At 34.0% G+C, this 22,023-nt stretch overlaps 2 protein-coding genes across 3 annotated transcripts in view; both read left to right on the top strand.

Annotated features, from left to right (window-relative positions):
• Positions 1-22,023, top strand: part of for (cGMP-dependent protein kinase for) — a 214,908-nt gene that overhangs the window by 99,796 nt on the left and 93,089 nt on the right. The gene's annotated exons all lie outside the window — the stretch shown is intronic.
• On the top strand, positions 16,998-21,401 carry LOC143909962 (uncharacterized). The gene is made up of 5 exons (XM_077428286.1): positions 16,998-18,679; positions 20,561-20,614; positions 20,815-20,941; positions 21,117-21,273; positions 21,337-21,401. The coding sequence occupies exons 1-5, from the start codon at positions 18,246-18,248 to the stop codon at positions 21,399-21,401; spliced, it is 837 nt and encodes a 278-aa protein (XP_077284412.1). The 5' UTR covers positions 16,998-18,245.

Below are 22,023 nucleotides of genomic sequence, written 5' to 3'. Positions count from 1 at the left end.
AGTGTGACGGGTGATCACGTGTGACCGATATAGAGCGACCGGTTGTCCTGTGACTGGTTCACATATGACTAGTAGTCCGTTTACCGAAATTTTTATACCTGCTTTCTATTTTTATTTCTAAATAATTCCAATTGGAATTGTTGGCGAAGTTTTCCAACAATTCCAAAGTTTGCCCTTTATTTATACACATAGTATAATATATTTAATTTAATAGCCAGCAGTGTGGTTCAATGGTAGCGTGTATGTTTAGCACCAAGTGATCAGTGGGTTCGATCCGCCATACTGCTGGTTAGATTTGGGGGTATTTGTGACTTCAAATCGATCGTTTCTTATCAGAGTTTGCCGATTTTATCTGATCATTGTTGAAACGGTTTCTCAAAATTGACAAAAAAATCATCTTTTGTGTTGTCACAAATCTTCTGTATTTATTGTGTGTATAATTTGTAAAAAATATGTACAAAATCTAAATCCATAGATGTCTCAATGGATTAATTCTGTAATTATTCAATTCATTAATTGTTATTTCGTGTTCTTCAGCTTTTGGAAATACAGTGATTTATGTAATAATGAAATGCTGCATTGTTTGTAATTAATTGTCCAGGAAGGCGCTTTGGGGTTTTCCTGTCGAGCCTTCCTATTATATATCTATGTAAAATAAAAAATAAAAATAAACGGCAACTTACCATTAGACGTCAAGATGGTCAAAATTGTAGCATTTTTAAACGTGTCAATTAAGATTATTTTTCACCATCGAACTGTCAGAAACGATTTAAATCTCTATCGTTGACTAAATCACACAAAATTCAAAACGATCAAAAAACTGTAGGAAAATATACTGAATCGATATCGAAGAGAAACATATGTACATAGAATAAGCTTGTAAAAAAGTGAGTTTAGCTAAGACTTTGAAACATAGATTAGTCGTTATCAATCACTGTCAAGCTTATATCAATACAAGGACAAATATCACCGAAAACACTTCAGGGCGAGATTTTTGGGACTGTGTACCATGAATGTGTGCTAGGCGTGCTGCCTTATTTTTTTGCAACCCCCTGAAGTGTTTTCTGTGATATTTTATCTATGAATTGACATAGGTTTGACAGTGGTCGATAATGGTGATTCCCGTATTTGAAGAAGTGCAGTAGAAATTTATTTAAATAATAAGATATTACGAATTAAAAATGAACTGAAGGAATGGTCTTCCCAGTTGAAAACCACGAGGTCTTCAAAATAAACACGTTCCTCGTGCCTCTCGGTGTGTTTTCACCCTTATATTAATATATGTATATTAAGATCCGTTTCCAGATTCCATGACCGCGACTGCGACAAAGCCCGTAGATATTTGTTTTTCGGATATTTTGGCATATTATGATATATATGTATGTATACATATATCTTTTTGGTATACATATCATCATCATCATCATTTACAGCCACTCGCCTTCCACTGCTGGATGAAGGCCTCTCCAACACGCTTCCACTCGTCTCTATTTTGCGCAACACTCATCCATCTCATTCCGCACATTTTCCTAATTTCGTTCACCCATCTTCCCTGCGGTCTTCCTTTTACTCTTTTGCCTTCTCTCGGGTACCATTCAAGCACTTATTTTGTCCACCTTTCGTCCATCCTCCTAGCTACGTGACCCGCCCATTGCCATTTTAATCTCTTCACTCTATCCACTATGTCCACTACCCTTGTCATACTTCTCACCCACGTGTTCCGCTTTCTGTCTTTCCTCGTTATGCCAAGCATACAGCGTTCCATACTTCTTTGAGTGCAATGGATTTTATTTAGCATCTTGGCGTTCAGTGTCCAAGTTTCACATCCATACGTCATCACTGGCAAAACGCATTGATCAAAGATCCTTTTCTTCAGGCAGAGTGGCATTTTTGATTTAAAAACAGCATTCATCCGTCCAAATGCTATATCTATGTAAAAATAAAAATAAAAATATGGTAGGCGCGGTCCTGAATCCAGACCTCATTTATGGTTGTTCCTTCTAATCCGCTTTAGGATTAAATACCACGAGCTGGATAAGTATGAAGTTGACTTCCTCGATCAGGAAGGAGACCGACAGTGTACAGATAGATCCCCACAGCGAATTCCACGCGTTTGCAGAATCGTTTCGGTAACTCTCGTATCTGGAACTTGAGAGTTGAGCATTTTTCTCTGCGATTAAATCCAAGAGCATTGCTCGCGATAGCCCCAGGCCTCCAGCTTCCATATATTAACTTCGTGACGAGCTCGCCGTTCGCCCATGTGTGTCAAGGACCTACCACTGGTTGGCCCAGCTCGATTTTTTTCCTCACTTCTCTTCTACATACTTCTTTTTTTCTCCGATTCGATTTTCATCTGCAGTCGTTCACCTGCCGACGCGACGGTCCATCTCCTCTGTTCTCACTTCTGAGTTTGCTCCACGCACATTGAATTGGTTCCACACCTTGTCATAGATTGTGCGTGGCCAAACGTCATAATTCTTAACCTCATGCCGAAAAGTTCACCTTGACACTTACTTTCGTTCGATCTTTTCCAGATCTGGTCGTTATATGGTACTTACTGCAAAGTATTGGGCAGGTGCGAAATTTTGCGCAATTAGCCCTGAATGTATTACTGACGATTTTCAATCTAGATTGTTAACATGTCTGCAACTTTGCGGTAGGATTTATCTTTTAAAGACAGTTATCATGTTTTGTGGAGATAATAAAAGACATGAAGAATTGAAGAACTTAAAATATGCTTTGTAATTTTTAAGCACATATAAGGGGTACAAAAGCAAATGTGCCTATGTCCACACACACACACACACACACAAAAATGAACTGTGAATGCATTTTTTCTGCAATATTTTGTGTTATGGTTTAATAATGGATCTTGGGGTAGTTTTATTCTATTCATAAGTAAAAGCATAAAATACTCGCTTCTATTTTAGTAAGCATAATCGCTTTGACAAGCTCAAAAACGTTACTCTAAATGAACTTATGTAAGTGGACATATACACCTTTGCTTTTATACCCCTCATATGCTAACCAGCAGCGTGGACTAGTGATTAGCATATATGTATATCCAGCAGTATGGCTCAGTGGTTGCGTTTATGTTTAGCACCAAGAGATTATTGGGTTCGATCCCGGGCTAGTCTTTAATACTGCTGGTTAGACTTTTGATATTTGTGACTCCAAGTCGATCTTTTCTTATCAGAGTTTGCCAATTTGATCTCATCGTTGTTGAAACGGTTCCTTAAAATTGGCAAAAAAAATCATCCAATGGATTAATCAATGGATTAATTAATTAATTAATTAAATGTTAATTTCGTGTTCTTCAGCCTCTCGAAATGCAGCGATTTATGTAATAAAATGCTGCAATGTTTGCAATTAATTGTCTAGAAAGGCGCATTGGAGTTTACCTGCTAGGCGTTCCTGGTATATACTTATGTAAAAATAAAATAATATTCGTTATATTATATCCAAGGAGACAAGGAAAATTCAACGGTTTTTAAAAGGAACTTCTTTATCTGTGAAATATTCAAAAATTTCAACCCATCTATGGCCTGTAATATGTTTATTCTGTTTTCCGAGATTTTGAATACTTCGAATGAAAATAAGTGATAACAAGTTGTGAATTAAGTCAAACAGAAATATTGTTTTCGGAACTGAAAATTGAACTTTTTTAAATACCTACATATATAACAGCTATTTTGTTGCCGTTCCTTTCTTCGATATATACATACATACATATATTGAGTGAATGCGACAGTTGCGCCTCGACCAGACCTATTTTAAATCGACAAAATCGAGGTTTCGTATTCTCCAGTTTTCTCCTCTGAAACTGGACCAATTTTAAAAAAAATTTCATCATCAGTATGAGAAAGATATTTTCTATGTTTGTGTCTTCGTATTTTTTTAAAAATCAACCGTTAAATTAGCACGCTGGACTCTTTTCGTGGGTGTAAAAACTAGGCGATTTTATAGATGTTTGGTGGCTCCTAGCTCTTATAAAAAATAACTACTCAAAAAAAATAAAAAGATAGAAACATGCCTATGGTAAATATCCATAGCATATTAAAAAATAATTTCTCTAGTGCCATAATTGAGGAAGGGAGAGGTGTAATACGTTTGTATGGACAAGGCGCTGGTGTCCAGCCCTCTTAACGACCGAGCTATGCTGCTGGCTAATATTTATTATATGATATGAATATTTATTTGGAAAAGAAGCATTATTAATGATGATGTTGTTAAACAGGCATAAAAAATACTATCTTTAAACAAATTAGTTGCGGATAATCTACGGTCGGCTTTTCAACACATCTTCTTCTTTTTTTGCGGCCACTTCTTTTTTCATTTATGCTCACCAATTTCTAATTAATCGGCTTTTAATCAGCGACGTGGCCGGCCTTCGAGCGCGGCCAATTGAAATGAACTTCGAACCGTTCGACTGACACTTCATACATCAACCTCTTCTTCTCCAACTTCTTATCTTGGCGAGGGGCGACGAGTAGAGTTTGACCCGCGTGTGAAGTGATTTTGCGAAAGTCGCCGCGACATCGATTTGTCACGATGCATTGTCGCATCTACCGAATTGAGCACTACTGTGCTTGTCGTCGCTGATTTATTGCCGAGACGACAACGGTGACTGAAATCCACTGACAAAAACTCGTTTTGCATACGAAGCTACTTTAAAATGTAACTGACGAGTTGTAGATGATTTTTTGTTTGAGCCGATTATTTTAATTGCATTTAGGTATTCAGAAATGGTTGTTGAAGCCAACAATTGGTAGAATACTCTTTTCATCTGGGCGGAAGACAAGTGGGCGACGGTCACCTGGGTGCTAGACTTAAAGAACGATGGAGCGGCAGAAAGGGAGATGTGCCCTTGTCGTTGGATCTTATATCATTGGACCTTATGTCGTGGAACCGGGAGATATGCCAACAGTATGGCTCAGTGGTAGTGTGTAGTGTTGTAAAATTCTCGGTAATAATCTTTTGGAGAATATTATAATATAAGGCTTTTATACATTGATGTATAATTCACTAGATCCGCCCTTACGTCTTATACTGGTCTCCCTTTTGGCGCATGAAAAATACATGGCGCATGCACAGTTTCTCTTAGTAGGTAGGTAGGTACCGCTGCGTCGTAGGGGAAAAAACCCAGCTTCCCCGCTAGTTAAACCCCCCGCACCCCTCAGTTAGTGAAGACAAGATCTCCGACCAAAATCACACGTCAAAATCATAATATTATGTAATGTGTTTTAAAAGTACGCACTGATGTGAAATATCAATTAAAATACCCAAACTCATACAAAATCTCTGCTAAAAAATTTCGTCGAAAACTTTGGAAGTAAATTGATAAATTCGTGTGAACGTTAAATATGAGGAAGGAAATGAATAAAATATTTTTTTACGATCTTGTGTGTTAAGATTAAAAGAATGATTAAATCAAGAAAAAAGAAAATTTTTCGTCGAATAACGAGAATATTCTCGACTTACAACACCAGTAGTGTGTATGTTTAGCACCAAGTGATCAGTGGGTTCGATCCGCTGTACTGCTGGTTAGATTTGGGGGTATTTGTGACTCCAAATCGATCGAATTCTATCATTTTTGAAACGGTTCGTCAAAATTGGAAAAAAATCATCTTTCCTGTTGTCACAAATCTTCTGTATTTATTGTGCATATGTTCAATTAGTAAAAATTATGTACAAATCTAAATTCATAGATGTCTCAATGGATTAATTATTTCGTGTTCTTCAGCTTCAGGAAATACAGTGATTTATGTAATAATAAAATGCTGCATTGTTTGTAATTAATTGTTCAGAAAGGCGTCTTCCTGTCAAACCTTCCTGGTATATATATATATATATATATATATATATATACAGTGGCGGACTGGCCATACAAGCGAACATGCCCGATGGCATGTGGGCCCCACTATCTGTTAGAAAATATGGGCCCTCAGTAAAATTAAATAACTTTTTATTAAATTAACTCATCATCAACCAGCGATTTAAATTAAGTTCATACTTTAAAAATAACATTTGATTATACTTCGACGATATAGTAAGATTTAAATACACAATTTTAAACAGTTTCCATCCACACATCCATGTATATAGAAATATAGGATAGGGGCCCCCTCCCCAAAATCCCGATTTTCGATTAACATTAATTGAAAATATTATGCATTTTTTTCAGGGACGTAATTTGGGGGGGGGGCATAGGAGGGCACTCAACCCCCTAAGTTAAGGAATAGTGTGAATTTAGAAAATATTATGAATTTAATGATTAATGAGATTCTATGGATCTATGAATGCTACGTTTATTTCTTATGTATGTTACTTTTGGGTAACTAATAAAATAATCGCTGCCATGTGCTTTGAAAAAAAAAATTATTTCAAAGCAAGTATATTTTGGTTTTTAAGTGGTATGCCGTGGGTAAAATTCTTAGAAATTGTTCATTCTATAGAAAGGTCCCCTTTACTTTATTTCGCCTCAAAAACAGATGTGTAACGTTTATTTTTTCGAAAGTTTGTATATTTTTTGTTTTCAAGAAAGATTTTAAATTAATATTTTACTGAATCGGTTCAATCACAATTGATTTTATTTTTTGTCGTATTTTTATTTTATGTATTTGCAGACGTCCATTCTCTCACGAAACAACGAATGAGATGAATTTAAACTTCATGTGTAACAGATTCGGTCCAAAAAAAGTTTTAGTTATTTAATAAAATTGCTTTCTGACCAAAACCTTATCAAATTTAGTACACAAAGAATACAAATATAAATTTTCAGCTTGATACGTTTAGGGTTGTGGTAAAAAATTTTTTTGACTTTTTTAAGAGGAAAAAATTCCACTTCTGGTTAATTAAATTTGACGATTTTTTTTAATTATATTTTCATCACATTGATACAAGGAATTATACATAAAATCGTGAAGAGCAGACATATTTAAAGGGTCGATTAAAATAGTGGAAGAAAAATCCGGTAAACTGCCAACAGGAGTAAACTGTCACTTTCGGTTAAGGGGTGTTCACGAAATTTTCTATATAACTTGGCATTAGGTTTATAATTATAGATATGAAATGTCAGTTGAATACGTCGAAACAAAATTTTCCGAGAAAAAAATAAAAAAACCTCGATCTTATAGGGTAAAAGTACTACTTCTGGTTGAGATAAAAATATTTTTTTATTTACATACATATCCATATATAAAATAGTAAAAATAATAAAAAGACACACAGAAACACACTCAGACACACAGAGCCGCACACATTTTTTTATATTATGTAAACGTGATCAGTGATCGATTATGTGAAGATTTTTGGAAAAAAATTTTCGCCTGCGGCGCTTTTTTCACTTTACATAATAGTTTTTCAAAAATAAACTTATTTTTTTCATATTTATAACTCAATAAGGTGTATGCAAAGAATATTTTCCATTTTTATTCTGATATAAAAAATATTTTTTGAAAAAAAATTCAATTTGACAAATCTTTGCCTGCCCTCCCCAAGAAAAAGCTGAAATGACGTCCCTGATTGTTTTCTACCGAAAGTAAAAGCCGGTTTTATGCCGCATTATTTTATGATGCATTCTATTTACCTAGGACGAGGGTTAAAACGAAATATACAATGTAATTTATGGATCTATTTTGCTTTTGCCGTTTTTATTGTACCTAAATTTGTTTATTCCCATTTTTGAAAATTTTATTTATTTTTTTACCCTTGATTTTTAGCGTGATGGAAAGAAGAAAATTTTGTTATATGGGGGGGGGGGACAAATTTTTTTAACCCTGGGGGGGCCCCCTTTAACTCCTGGCATGCACTAATTTCAGTCCCAGTCCGCCACTGTATATATATATATATATATATATATATATATATATATATATATATATATATATATATATATATATATATATATATACATATATATGTGTAAAATAAAAATAAACGGCAACTTACCATTAGTTAAGTTTCAAAACGATCGTAAGAAAATATACTGAATCGATATCGAAGTGAAACATAGAATATAGGCTTGTAAAAAAATGAGTTTAGGTAAGACTTTGAAACTTAATATTAGCCGTTAAAATTAAGATTAGTCGTTATCAATCACTGTCAAGCTTATATCAATACAAGGACAAAATATCACCGAAAACACTCCAGGCCAAGGTTTTTGGGACTGTGAACCATGAATGTGTGCTAGGCGTGCTGCCTTATTTTTTTTGCAACCCCTGAAGTGTTTTCTGTAGTATTTTATCTATGAATTGACAAAGGTTTGACAGTAGTCGATAATGGTGTTTCCCGTATTTGAAGATATGTAGAAGAAATTTATTTAAATAATAAGATATTACGAATTAAAAATTAACTGAAGGAATGGTCTTCCCAGCTGAAAACTACGAGGACATGAAGGAGATGAAAAACACGTACCTCGTGCCTCTCGGTGTGTTTTCGCCCTTATATTAATATATGTATATTAAGATCCGTTTCCAGATTCCGTCACCGCGACTGCGAAAAAGGCATTTTTTTTCGGATATTTTAGCATATTATGATATGTATGTATATGTATATCTATGTATGTATATATCTTCCTGGTATATATCTATGTAAAAATAAAAGTAAAAATATGGTAGGTGCGGTCCTGAATCCAGACCACATTTATGGTTGTTCTTTCTTCTCAGGAAGTTCCTCAATCAGGAAGAACTTCCTCAATCAGGAAGGAGACCGACTAGCTTTTTTTTTCGGATATTTTAGCATATTATGATATGTACATGTTGGTTTCCGGATATTTTAGCAATCTGTATGTTTTAGAACCTGAATTTCCAAAATGAAAAAAATGTTTACATTGCAAAAAAATATGAGTTTAAAAAAATGGAAAGATTGGTCATTGGTTGCCGAGTCTGGAAACAGTTCTTTACAAGGAATTATGGAAGCAAAGAATAGCTTCATATTTTTTAGATTTATGGAAGTATTACTAAAACTCTGTTTTCACATCATAACTAAGTTCGCTTTCAAATTTCTCTTGACAAAAATTAAAATATAAATTTAAATAAAAGAATTACATATTTGATTAATATTAATAATTTTAATAAACCATAGTATAATGATTTTTTTCTTTTTATATTGCACTTTTGCATTCAAAATGTTGGAACTTGTATTGTTCAGCGCTTTTTTTTATCCACTGCCCTAATGAATAAAGGACGGCTAATTGCGGATGCTTTTGCAAATAACAATGCACCGCTCCATAAGTGTTCAAAGCAAGAGAGTAAAAAAGTATGTTTTTTCTAATAAATTATCAATAATGAACCATTTTTTGGGCCAAAAGTAACTGCTTCTAGCCTAAGTTTGGTAATGAGTATCCGTAATTTAGTAATCCGTAATTTAGTTTGTGAATACACCCTCTGTGTCCAATTTATAGCGAGAATACTGTTAAATTGAAAATGTATCCAAGATAAAACAGGATGGAATATGTGTTGGTAAATGATGATTGATTTGAGAGGTTTTTCAACGGAAAATGATGATGACGTGCGCAAATTGCTATTAGTGATGAAGCTTAATACATATAAGACACGAATTCAGAGTGAAAAGGGTTAACCTCTTGATTGAAATGCTCATGAACTCTCTGATACAACATTTTGTTGCTTAATATCACTTCCATGTTCAAGAATGTGTTGCGGAATTAAATATTAATTGAAGGAACTGTGCCAAAATACTGTCTCGGCTATTCCGACACGCTCATCAAAATTCATCTTCAATATTATTTGTATTACATATGTACGTATTCATCAAATTGAATTAAAAAGAAAAAAAAACGACATGAAATTTCTCATTTTCCACTACTTAGTGTCAAATTGTCGTTGTTGATATTTTTCCATATATTAAGTTGTGTTGTAATTTAAATACAAAAACACGTGTTATCTTCCGAAGTGATTTGTAAAATTTGGCAATGCAGAAAAAATAACATTTCTTTTTTTATTATCTTATAAAATGTACGCATGTTCGTTTCTTAATTAACACATCACTCACCGGCGAGTGAAGCGTCGCGATTTTACGCGAATATTATATTTTGTGAAATAAAATTCAAAGATGCATCGACTTTCATAAGGCGATTTATTCGGTCGTCATTTTAATTGGAAATTATCATATTTTGATATGTATATTATACAATATAATTCAACGCGGGTAATAAATTTTAAAACGGGTTTTTTTTTAAACCATATTTTGTATGTACATATGTATTATATTTTTCGAACAAGCCGAGATTTATTATTATATTTACTAGTTGAATAATTTGATTTGGTTTATATGTCAAATATCAATATGGTTTTTACCACAAATTTATATATCAACTTGCAGTGTTTTTAACCTGGAAAGTGTACATTACTACTTTTTGCTATTTTTAAAAGCTCGTTTTTAATTATGAATGCTTATTTTGTATGCGATTATTATTAAATAAAAAAAATAACTCCACTATAATTAACGAATGAAGCAAAATTTTGATGGATTAGTTAAATAAGTGACTTTTTACCATTTCAAGGTTCTTGAATGTCATATTGCTAATTTAAATTTAATGAATTTTGATTTACGGAATACAAAAAAAAGAACTATAATTGGGCTATGTATATAATGATATATAATTAATAATTAATAATATACGAATAAATGCTTACAACCATCAAGAAAAATTTCTTACATATAATATAAATATGTATGTATGTATAATACCGGTCTCCGTGACGGGCCGGAATGTGAAATTACCGAAAACGCAAATATCGGAAGGCAAAGATGAAAAATCGAAAGATCTTAAGTCGAAAGATAAAAAAAATGGTGCATGGTAAACGGTATATACTCACGTACATACTCACTTAATTTGCACGAGCAGGATACAACAGGAACAAGAGGAACAGGCTTTTCCTCCCGTATTAATGTGCGCACGCAGAATACGGGAGGAAAATCCTGTTCCTCTTGTTCCTGTTGTATCCTACTCGCGCAAATTAAGTGAGTATGTACCGTTTACCATGCACCCTTTTTTTTTGATCTTTCGATTTTCGATCTTTGCCTTCCGATATTTGCGTTTTCGGTAATTTCACATTCCGGCCCGTGAGGTAGACCCGTATAATACATAGCGAATTTCATAACCTTTTTTTTCGATCAATTGACATTCGAATGACTCATATTTAGAGTAATTGATTTTCGAGCAGTTAATTGTTTTGGAATTAGTTCGATAAAATTTTAATCTTTTTAATTCAGATCAATTTAATGAGATTTTCGTAAAAATGTGTAATTTTTTCTAAATTTCGGTCTATTGATTTTAAATATTTTAAATCATCTGCAAATAGTCTTTCACTTCAAAATAAGCTCTTTAAATTCATTAGAATGATAGTATCGATTATATCTAATTATTTATAACACATAATTTGTCTTGTGCAATCTTATAAATGAAATAGTTTGAAAATTTTAAAGCACATTGCCAAGCACCAAATATTTTACCGAGTGTGGTCGATTCTGTTTATTTTGGCCTCTTCCCTGTTTTCGAAATCCCCAACATCCCGTTCGATGATAATTTAATAGCGACATTGACATTGAAAACGTCATCATATTTTTGCTGCCCGCAGCGTGTCAACTGCACTGTGACGCAGATGTGCGTCCTCGGCTAACGAGATCCAATTATTGCGAGACCGCGTATCGATACAATGAACCATTGAAATCTTGAGTTGACTCTTGTCAATATTAATTTCACTCTGGAACACCCACTTGTATGATTTTTTATTGTTTTTTTTTCATTTTGTTTTCACCTACACTCGTAGTATTTAACCTAGTAATAAACGTTATGGATAGAACGAGTGACTTGTATGTGTCGGATAATTGTTGTGTCGAAACTTTAATGATGTATATCGAAGGCGAGGAGTTTTGTATATTTTCGTCATAGTTAAAATTAATATTTTTTTATATTTTATCTGCCAATTTTGTATTGGATACTTACATATTTAATTTTGTAATGCAAACTTTTTTTTTTGTCTGATCGTTTTGAGCCAAGCCCTTATTATTTTCGGCCAACGTTGCCTAGAACGGTTTCCTAAATCTGTACGATTATTATCATATCATATATGTATATACATATATAATTATTATTTATATACATATATATATATATATATATATATATAGGTATTCTGTCTGTGTGTCTTGTCTTTCTGAGATAACGCTCGCCGTACTATAATAGTCGTTTCGATTCGAGATACATATGTACGTCACAGCTAAACCTCTGCCGAAACGTATATACGAATACAATAACAAAATAAACTTATATATATATACTAATCGCTACCAATGTTTGCGCTTGGCAGAGAATTTACCGCCATCTTTATAAAATTTATTTAATAAATTAATTTTTCTATTGGTGTTATATGTATATTCTTTATATGTCGGTAGGTAGGTAGTTTTTACCATTTTTTTCATATTAAATAATTAAATATAAATATATTTAAAAGGTATTTGAAAAAAATACGACCACATGAGGATCAAACACATGACCGACGACACATTTTTTTTATTTTTTTTTATTTAATAACTTAATATGCCAACACCCTTGCGATGATATGTCATCGGGTACAACACTAGTCATATATATTATAGCGCTATTTTGTGTGTGTTTCTGTGTGCGATAAAGCTCGTCGTACTATAATATTCGTTTCGATTCGACATATGTACGTCACAACTAAAACACTGACATCAAAATCTACGAGAATAATACAAATCTAATAACAGATCAAGAAAAAACTTATATATGTATGGTTTGCTGCCATTGTTTCCTCTAGGAAAATAGTCTCAGAGCATTTAGTGCCGTCAATTGAAAATTAATTAAATCAATGAATTAATTTTTTTATTGTTGTTTTATATTGTTTATATGTAGGTAGGTAGTTTTTATTTTTAATACACCTGATAAAATCTATCTATATATTACAGGTCGGTTAGTGAGAGTTGGCGCGCTCTCATACTCATGCACATGCGCGCGAAAGAGACAAAGCGTCTTTTTACGCGCATTTGTTCGCGCTAACTCTCGGTAACAGACCTATAATAGAAATTGCTTACGTTACACCATATAATAAATACATAGCGGTAATTAGATTTGGCGCAGTTTGAACCATTTTTTTCATATTATACAATTACATATAAATATTAAATTAATTATATTTTAAAGGTATTTGAAAAAAATACGACCGCGATGCGGATCGAACACAGAACCGACACGTTTCTTTAATTATTTTTTTTATTCAATAACTTAATAAGCCATAACCCATGCGATGACATTTCATCGGGCAAAACACTAGTATTGAATATAATACTAAATTTATTTCATTTTTACCAAAGTGTCGAACTTGTATGTAATATATTCAAATTGAAGTCATAATCAGACAATGGTGACAATAATGGACAGATATGAGCCAATTTCACAGGAATGATTTCGACAGTGTAATCAGATAAATTGGCAAACCATTTGATCATTTTAATACGTTTTTTACGCAATCGAAATCCCAGTATCGCTACGCAATTTTTCTCCGCCTGGTACCCCCGTCATTAAGACCTATAATAATCGTTGACCAAAAAGAGAGTATGTCGGGAAACCCACGCAAGCCTTTGCGCAATTTGGCGAAATTTTCGCAAATTAAATTTGGCAGGTTGCGTGGGATGCCACTCTCTCGTATTCCCGCCATTTTTACGCACACAAAAGTATATCCGATAATTGTCAGAGTGATTTGTCCAATTGTCTGCAGTCTCGCGCATAATTGATGATCTCCATGACCTGAAATGTTCGCAATTTTTCGGGTTTGAAAATTATGATTTTATCACTTAATATGTATGTCGTTTGATTGAATGTGAATGGAAGGAAATGAACTTGATTGTGTCTCCGTGCGCGTCTCGTGTCCTAATTTGGACGAAGCTTTAGAAAAAGATCATCATTGTCTTTCAAGTTTAAGCCTCAAGTTGTTTTCCATTGCATATGTAGGACTCTATGAAATTAGATTATTTTATTATTATACGAGTACGCTGCGTGAACGTACTCGTATACCTGGGTCTACCTCACGGCACCGAAAGTGAAAAGGACGAAAAATCAAGTATCGGAAGGCAAAGATCGAAAATCGAAAGATAAAAAAGGGTGTATGGTAAACGGTACTATGTATGTATTAGGGGTACCGGAAAGAAATCTATTTTTACTCTATGTATGTTTTTAATAACCACAGAAAATTATCGAATTATAGAACTATCACAGAAACTTATCAATTACCACATAACTATCAAAGAGAATATAGGAACATTTTAAAGGATCGGAAAAACAAACAATGGTTTCTCACTTAATTTGCGCGAGCAGGATACAACAGGAACAAGAGGAACAGGCTTTTCCTCTCGTATTCTGCGCGCGCACATTAATACGGGAGGAAAAGCCTGTTCCTCTTGTTCCTGTTGTATCCTGCTCGCGCAAATTAAGTGAATATGTACCGTTTACCATGCACCCTTTTTTTTGATCTTTCCACTTAAGATCTTTCGATTTTCTATCTTTGCCTTCTGATATTTGCGTTTTCTGTAATTTAACATTCTGGCTCGTCACGGAGACCGATATAATATACAGACCCACGACTGGAAGTTCTTACCACTAGCGTAAAACTCGTTTTTTGTCGATTTTGTTAAATTTTAGTACAGGAAATGAAACAAAACTTTTTATTATACACGCATAATATATTCATCAATAATATTTATAAAAAAAACTGTAATTAACTTAATATTTAGTTGTCCCTCCCCTATTTGTTATAACAGCCCGAATTGATCTCTATGCATGACTGTATTGTTTTTTTGATTTTTGAATTATTTTTCCATGTATTTATTATTTTTTCTTTTAAATTATCTAACGTAGTATTAGGGCTGTTATAAAAAATACTTTTTAATACCCCCAACAATTTTCAATCGGATTTAAATCCAGTGATTTACCTGGCCATAACTAAATTCGAATATTTTTTGTGGTCAGGTAGTTTTTAATTGTTTTGGCCGTGTGACATCTTGCATAAAAATGAAATTATGTGCCCTTGGATGGACCCTTCTGATTCAAAATAAGGCAAAAATAAGTTCAACAATTTTTTTTTGTATTGATCCTGCCCCAATGTACGGGTAACGGACCACACCATACAGATGCATTATATTTTGTTGTTTGAATGGTGCATTCGTCGCTCAGCTTCTCGGAAGGTCGTCTTCTGATGTATTGGACAACATCTGTCACTGTCCTTAGAATTGTTTCGTTAGAGAAACAAACCTAAAATGAATGAAAAATTAGTACATAAGAGATTATCAAGTATTTTTTAGTTTAATATTAATATTTAAACAACACCTTTTTCCAATCATCAGCAGTCCATTGCTGATGTTCCTGAGCTTTTTTTTCATCGTTGGTGTCAATTTTGGCTTTTTTATGGGAGTTCGGCTCTTGTTGCACCGTCCTTGTGGAAATATCGATACCCTCTTGGTTGAGAATAGCTTGAATGCCTTTATTAGGCACCTTACGGTTCTCCAAAGCTATGGTGATGATTTTTCGATCCGTTCGCGGTGTGGTTTTTCGTTTTCTCCCACATTTGTCGTATAATGTAGCAGATGGATAAACTCCCGATTGCACCAATTGTGCAATATGGGCTACCGTAGGTTGAGAAACATGAAATTTTTTTGCAATTTGTCTGTAACCATATGTCTTTTCACTAATAAGTGTTGCAATGGCCACTTTCACATCTTCTGAAATGGTTTTTTTGGAGCCATTTCAAAAAAAAAGTTTTTGATTAAAAAATCAAAAAATATATTAAAGCGAACGTAAAAAACACAATAAATTATACACAATAATATTAATTTAAAACTTATATTTAAAATATTTAAAAATAATTAAACCTTAAGTCTATTTTTAAGTCAATAATTTTTAATTTACGCAGCGTGTTAACAGGGCGAAAACTGACCGTGAACTGATTCTTTGTTTCTTTCATCCCCAGTTTCAAAAGTTTTTTTCACCACCACATGTGGGTTGCTATTCAATCTATCTACTAGTGTTAAAATAAATACGTGTTTCCCACATGTTTGTCAAATTTGTCAAAAGAACAACCTGTCATGGGTCTGTATATATGAGTGGCATGCGGTGAAATTATATCTCATTTTGTCATGCAGCCTTGTTTAATGTGCGCGCGCAGGATACGGGAGGAAAAGCCTGTTCCTCTTTTTCCTGTTGAATCCTGCTGGCGCAAATTAATTGAGGATGTACGACGGGGGGAGAGAGACTTTTACCGCACGCCACTGATATATATTATATATACTAGCCGTTTTTAATATGTATGCATGGTAAACGAACATTTTCGACTTTTTCACTGTCGACTTTTTTACGGTCACCCCGTGTATATATATATGTATCTATATATGTATATGTATATGTTACAGCGAAAGCATATTTCAATAGCATAGTATAAATATATTTTCACCAATTCAAGTAGTGAAAATGTATCAAACAAATAATTACTACCAATCCTCATAACCCAATCTTAAATTAATAGGGCCAACCCTAACTTAACCTAACCTAACCTAACCCTTAAATAATACCAACCTTAACAATTTAATCTCAAATGAATAAAACCAACCCTGAAAATGTAACTGGTTATGATTTCGTTGTCAGTGAAAATATATTTTCACTGCTGTTATAATTTCACAGTGACATATATGTAAATATCATATATGAGCTTTAGTCAGCCAGCACAAAATTCCCATGCTTCAATCAGGAAATATAAAAATAAAAATAAAAAATCGAATAAACTTTTCGACCATATCGGGAATCAAATAATGAATATTAAATTTGAAACATTCGTCTCGTTGCAGTTTTATTGCTGCGATTATTCTAATCGAACATTTAGTGTTGCCGCTAAGTGCTCCCCACGTTTGATTTACGACCGAATGAAACTGTAAAGCTCTTTCCGAGCATGTCATTAACCGGTGATTTTTTTTCCATGTCATAAAACATAAATAAATGCAAGATTGGCACGAGACCAAAGTCGCAGTAAAATTAATAGGATAAAAAAAACAACAATTCTTACTATACAAAGAATGTTTTGGTTGAAAGTTGTGGGTAGCAATCCCCTTAAGCTGCTAAAGTTGTGGGTTTACATATTTATAATACTTTTAATTTAACACTGTGTAATCGGTTGGCAGATTAGAATGTTTACTGGGCAGAGCCGGGCCTTTTATATGAGCTACTGGTTAAGCTATTGTTGACCAGTAGAGAGGTCGCTGGTTCAAATCCCCGCTGGTATACTTCTGGTGATATCTGGATGTTACAAAACCAAGATCGACCGTCTCCTGTTTGATTTGGTCAATATATCTAGCTTAATTTTTGAGATGGATCAAATAAAAATCGCTATCCTTAGTTTCTCGCGAATTCTTTGCACATGGAAATTGTTGATTGTTAAATATGCTTACCTACACTTGTATATTGTGATTAGTGCAAGTTTGAACATATGTATGTAGATGTCGCTATTGTAATGTGTTTGGAATTGTTTAAGTACTTGTGTACAAAGTTCGACCATAGGTGTCGCCTTAGGACAACCTATCATGGCATTTATATATGGTAAAAATGAAAGCTCAGGTCTCTTTTTTTGCGGTTTATATTCAATGCAAATTCTCAAAAAAAAAAACAAGATAATTTCACAACGTTGCACCGTTGTTTTAGTTGTTTACATACGCTACGTGCGAAATCATGTGTTTCCCGCGTCTTATCGCAAAGCGACGTTGTCATGTGTCCGTGTCGGTGCTGAAGAAGGTGGAAGGTAAGCCCAACCGGCCTTGTTTAATGCAAAACTGGTGCCATTGGGCGTTTTTGAGTGATGTCCCCCCATCCATTACAAACTTTAATGACCAACATATTGAAACGCATTCCTACCTTTTCTAAAAAAAGTATGGAAGCATCTCTATTTTTTATACTAAGCCAAGTATTTTTAATATGACATGTAATATGTATATGGTTAATCGTCGCGTGGGGAGAAATTGTAATTGATACATATTATACAGTAATTAGACACCGTGACAGATATATGGAAATTAAATTTAAATTCAAAATATTAATTAAATGTTCCAATATTCAGATATGATTTTATTGGAAGGCAGTTTCAATCACAGAACAGTTTTAATGAAGTGAAAATAAGCAAAACGAACATTGAGTGTGAAAGACTCGTATAAAATAAAAACAGTTCAAAATGGAAAAGTGCGCCGAGTCCCCGTTCAAGTTGGACGCCAACTTCAAGTTGGAAGAGAAGCTGCTCGACTTCAAGAAGCAGCTGATGGAGAAGACCGAGGAGTTGCGAAAGCGTGATCAGACCATAGCCATTCTAGAGCGGGATCTGGACAATCGCGACTCCACCATAAGATACCTGAAGATAGAACTAGACAAGTACAAGCAAGTGGTGAGGCCCCTCACCCAGAGGATCGCCAAGAAGAAGGCCGGCGATGACTTTTCGGAAGATGACGACTGCCTGATGATGAAGTGTCGGTCGAATGGAGTGGAGAATACCAGAGTCCTGAGGGTGCACGAGCCCAAGATGAAGAGGACAGCCATATCTGCAGAGCCTCTTTCTTCCATATGCCAGTCCATGGACGATTTGAAGATAGACAAAGTTGAGAAGACCCCAGAGTGAGTATTGGACTGTGAAACATTTGGTACTAGGCGATATTTGATGAAATATCGACTAGTATCAAATTGTTTGAAGTGCCAGTAGGGCTTAAGAGTGGTAGTTGCTTTATCCTAGTTACAAGTGATTCACTAAATCACTACTGACGATATTATGATACTCATTGTCTTAGTCAAGTGCCAGATATTATAATATATATGTACATGTTATTTCGGTAGAATGAGGTCGTCATGATGACAGTTAAATTAGGGCAGGTTTTAGACATGGACAGAGTGCCGGTTTTAGGGGGGGGGGCGGCTACGTTGGGCGGTGCCCGAGGGCGCCAAATAAGTTAGAGCGCCGCTCGATGCATCAATGGCGCTTTAAATTTTAAAGTTAGAGCGCCAAAAGCCATACAAAATTTTAGATTAGAGCGCCAAAGGCGAAATTTTTTTCTAAGGGTGTAAGGCCGGCACTGCATGGACATGCATCCAAAAGCCCGTTGTCTTGACTGAATTATATAATTAAATTAGGTTAGGTATTGTATCTTGATCTACATATGTACTTCATAAGTTCTATATTTTAAAATTGATTAATTTTCTATGATAAGTTGGGTTAGTTAAGGTTTGTTTAGTATTGCTCCTTGATCGATTACATAAATGTTTCATTTTAGATTCGATTTAATTTCTATCATATACATATTAGGTTAGGTTCATTACTACTTTTTAATTAACTGTGTATTTTTTAAATTAATTTTCTATAATAAGTAAAGTTAGGTTAGGTTAGTATTTTTCTGGGTTCATCTAGTTAACTAGCAGTATATCTCGGTGGGTGCATTTATATTAAGCAACGAGAGGTTACCGGGTTCGATACCGTGCTAATCTTTAATGCTGCTGGTCAGATTTGGATATTTGTGACTCCAAGTCGATCGTTTCCTATCAGAGTTTGCCAATTTATCTGATTTCATTGTTGGTTACTCCATCAAATTGGAAAAACTATCCTACCCGCTATGTCACTATATCTGAATTTGATTTATGTACAATACGTAAAAATGTATGTACTAGTAAGTCTAAATCCATAGATGTCTCTATGGATTAATTAATTGTTTATTTCGTGTTCTAAAACCTCTCGAAAATACAGCGATATATTTAATAAAATAAAATAATCTATACATGTACATAAATAAGTATTGAATTTTAAAATTAATTTCATTTCTGTCGTAGATTAAGGTTAGGTTGTGTTGAATATTGCTTCTTTATTAACTGTTATAAGTTCTTAATTAATTTTCTATAAGTAGTAAGTTTTAGGTTTGAATAGAATTTTAAATTTGATTTCATTTCTATAAGAATCTATTAGATTAGGTTAGGTTGGCTTAGTATTGTAATTAATGTTAAGAACTACTCTATGTAGTTCTTAACTTCTTAACATTTCAATTTACATACATATATGGGAAGTTAGATTAGTTGGTTAATCAACTTAACATCATCTTAATTTTAAAATTGATTCAATTCTCAATTTAATATACATATAATAAATTGGATTAGTAAAATTAAAGTGATGTTGAATGTAAAAAAAAATTCATTTATGGTGTGATATGCATGAAATATACAATATAATTACCAGTCGAAATTCCATATACTATACACATTTTCACACTCCATCAATCTTTGCAACACAACCTAACCTAACCCAATTCGAACGACATTGACTGAAACAGGCTGTGCAAGCCATATATACATACATTATAAAACTCATCAGCGTTGTAACATCTCCGCTGTTCATAACTTCATTCATCACACAAAGACATCATTACAGTTGCACAACAGACGTAGCCCACTCTCTCCGACAAATACACATCCTTTCAGTCGGCTTTTCTTTTAATTTTTGTTTTTGGATACACCCAGGTGGGATTGCGCTTGCGGATTTGATCCCAGCACAATGGTTTGTTTGAAAGAAAAGTTTCACTAATTGCCGGTGGTACCGAGCCCGCCCACGTGCCCTCGTGTCTCGCTCGTAACGAGCGGTGTGTGTGCGTGGGCAATGAAATTTCGGTCACTCTACAAATAGATTATACACACAGGTTCACGCCCAATTTACGGGCTCAAGGCTCATCCATCATCCGCTCGCAGCATCAGCTCGGCCGTCCATAATTTACCAGGTTACATGCGAATAACAATGGCCGCGCTTCGTGTGTGGCCGCCGTCGGTTTTGCACATTCAAAGTGTTCACACTCAACTTGTGTCGGGGCTATTGATTTGAAATTTTTGGATTTGGAATCTAGAAGGGTTTGTGGGGTCAGGATTTTAACGTTTTTTCAAATCGCACCGCTGTGAGATTTTTCAGGCGTTGGAAAAGTTTCATACTTTTTTATGAAATCAATACATACATCATTTTAAAACAATTTTTTTATTTTCAAACGCATATTAATTCATTTATTTTAAACGTTAATTAATCCGATAGCTACTTCTAGGATTTCAGATTAATAAAGATGATTTGTTTAAAGTTGTTTTTATGATAAAATCATATACTTTCAATCATACTGAGTGTGATAACAGATTTGAAAAATCAAAAGGTGGACTAAGAAATATACGAGGAGTTTCTCAAGGGTTTGAATCTGGTAATTTAAATTAAAGTTGAGACTTATTTAGCATATTGTTACAGTTGGCTTATATTTGCACAGTTTGGTCAAGGGATTTCCCAGGTTTGAAACATATTTTAATAATATTTTGGGCCATAAAAGGATAGTAAGAGATCTTAAGTCAATTTTCTAAATAAAATTGAAAAACATACTAGAATATGTACTCATTTGTTATTGAATTGAAATTTTGCATATAATAGAACCTGGAAAAGTTTTGGGGTGAGAGCTTTAATACTTTTCATATTACTCTGCTATAAGAATTTTCAGGTGTCTGCAAAATTTCATACTAATTCAATGTGAATAATTTGTAAGTTTTATCTGTGCTTAAGTGTAATAATACTTGATTTATGATATTTTTCCTCGATTTTAATTGCCCCGAAAACCATCACCGTTTTATTTTTCTTGGAATGAATCGACGGTCGTACTCGCTATTGGCTCTATTTCAAATTTTGTCTAGAGCTTCCTTATTTTTCCAAATGTAGACACGGCGGATGATGCTGATGAAGTGTTCCCGGTCGTATTTCTACTTTCAAACAAAATTTCGGCATTCTAAATTTGGCCGTGTCTTCAACGGATAGCTTTCGTTTTGGCAATCAATAAGTACAAAGTTTTTCACTAAATATATTTATAAAACGGTAGACAATGTAGTTATTGAGGTCGTCGAAAATTTTGCCATCCATTTTTAGTTTTGTATATGCGATCTTCACACTGACATCCGGTGCATGAAAT

This window comes from Arctopsyche grandis, chromosome 3 (assembly GCF_051622035.1).
Source record: "Arctopsyche grandis isolate Sample6627 chromosome 3, ASM5162203v2, whole genome shotgun sequence".
NCBI lineage: Eukaryota > Metazoa > Arthropoda > Insecta > Trichoptera > Hydropsychidae > Arctopsyche > Arctopsyche grandis.
Note: the sequence above shows the minus strand (reverse complement) of the source record. Positions and strands in the feature narration are given on the sequence as shown.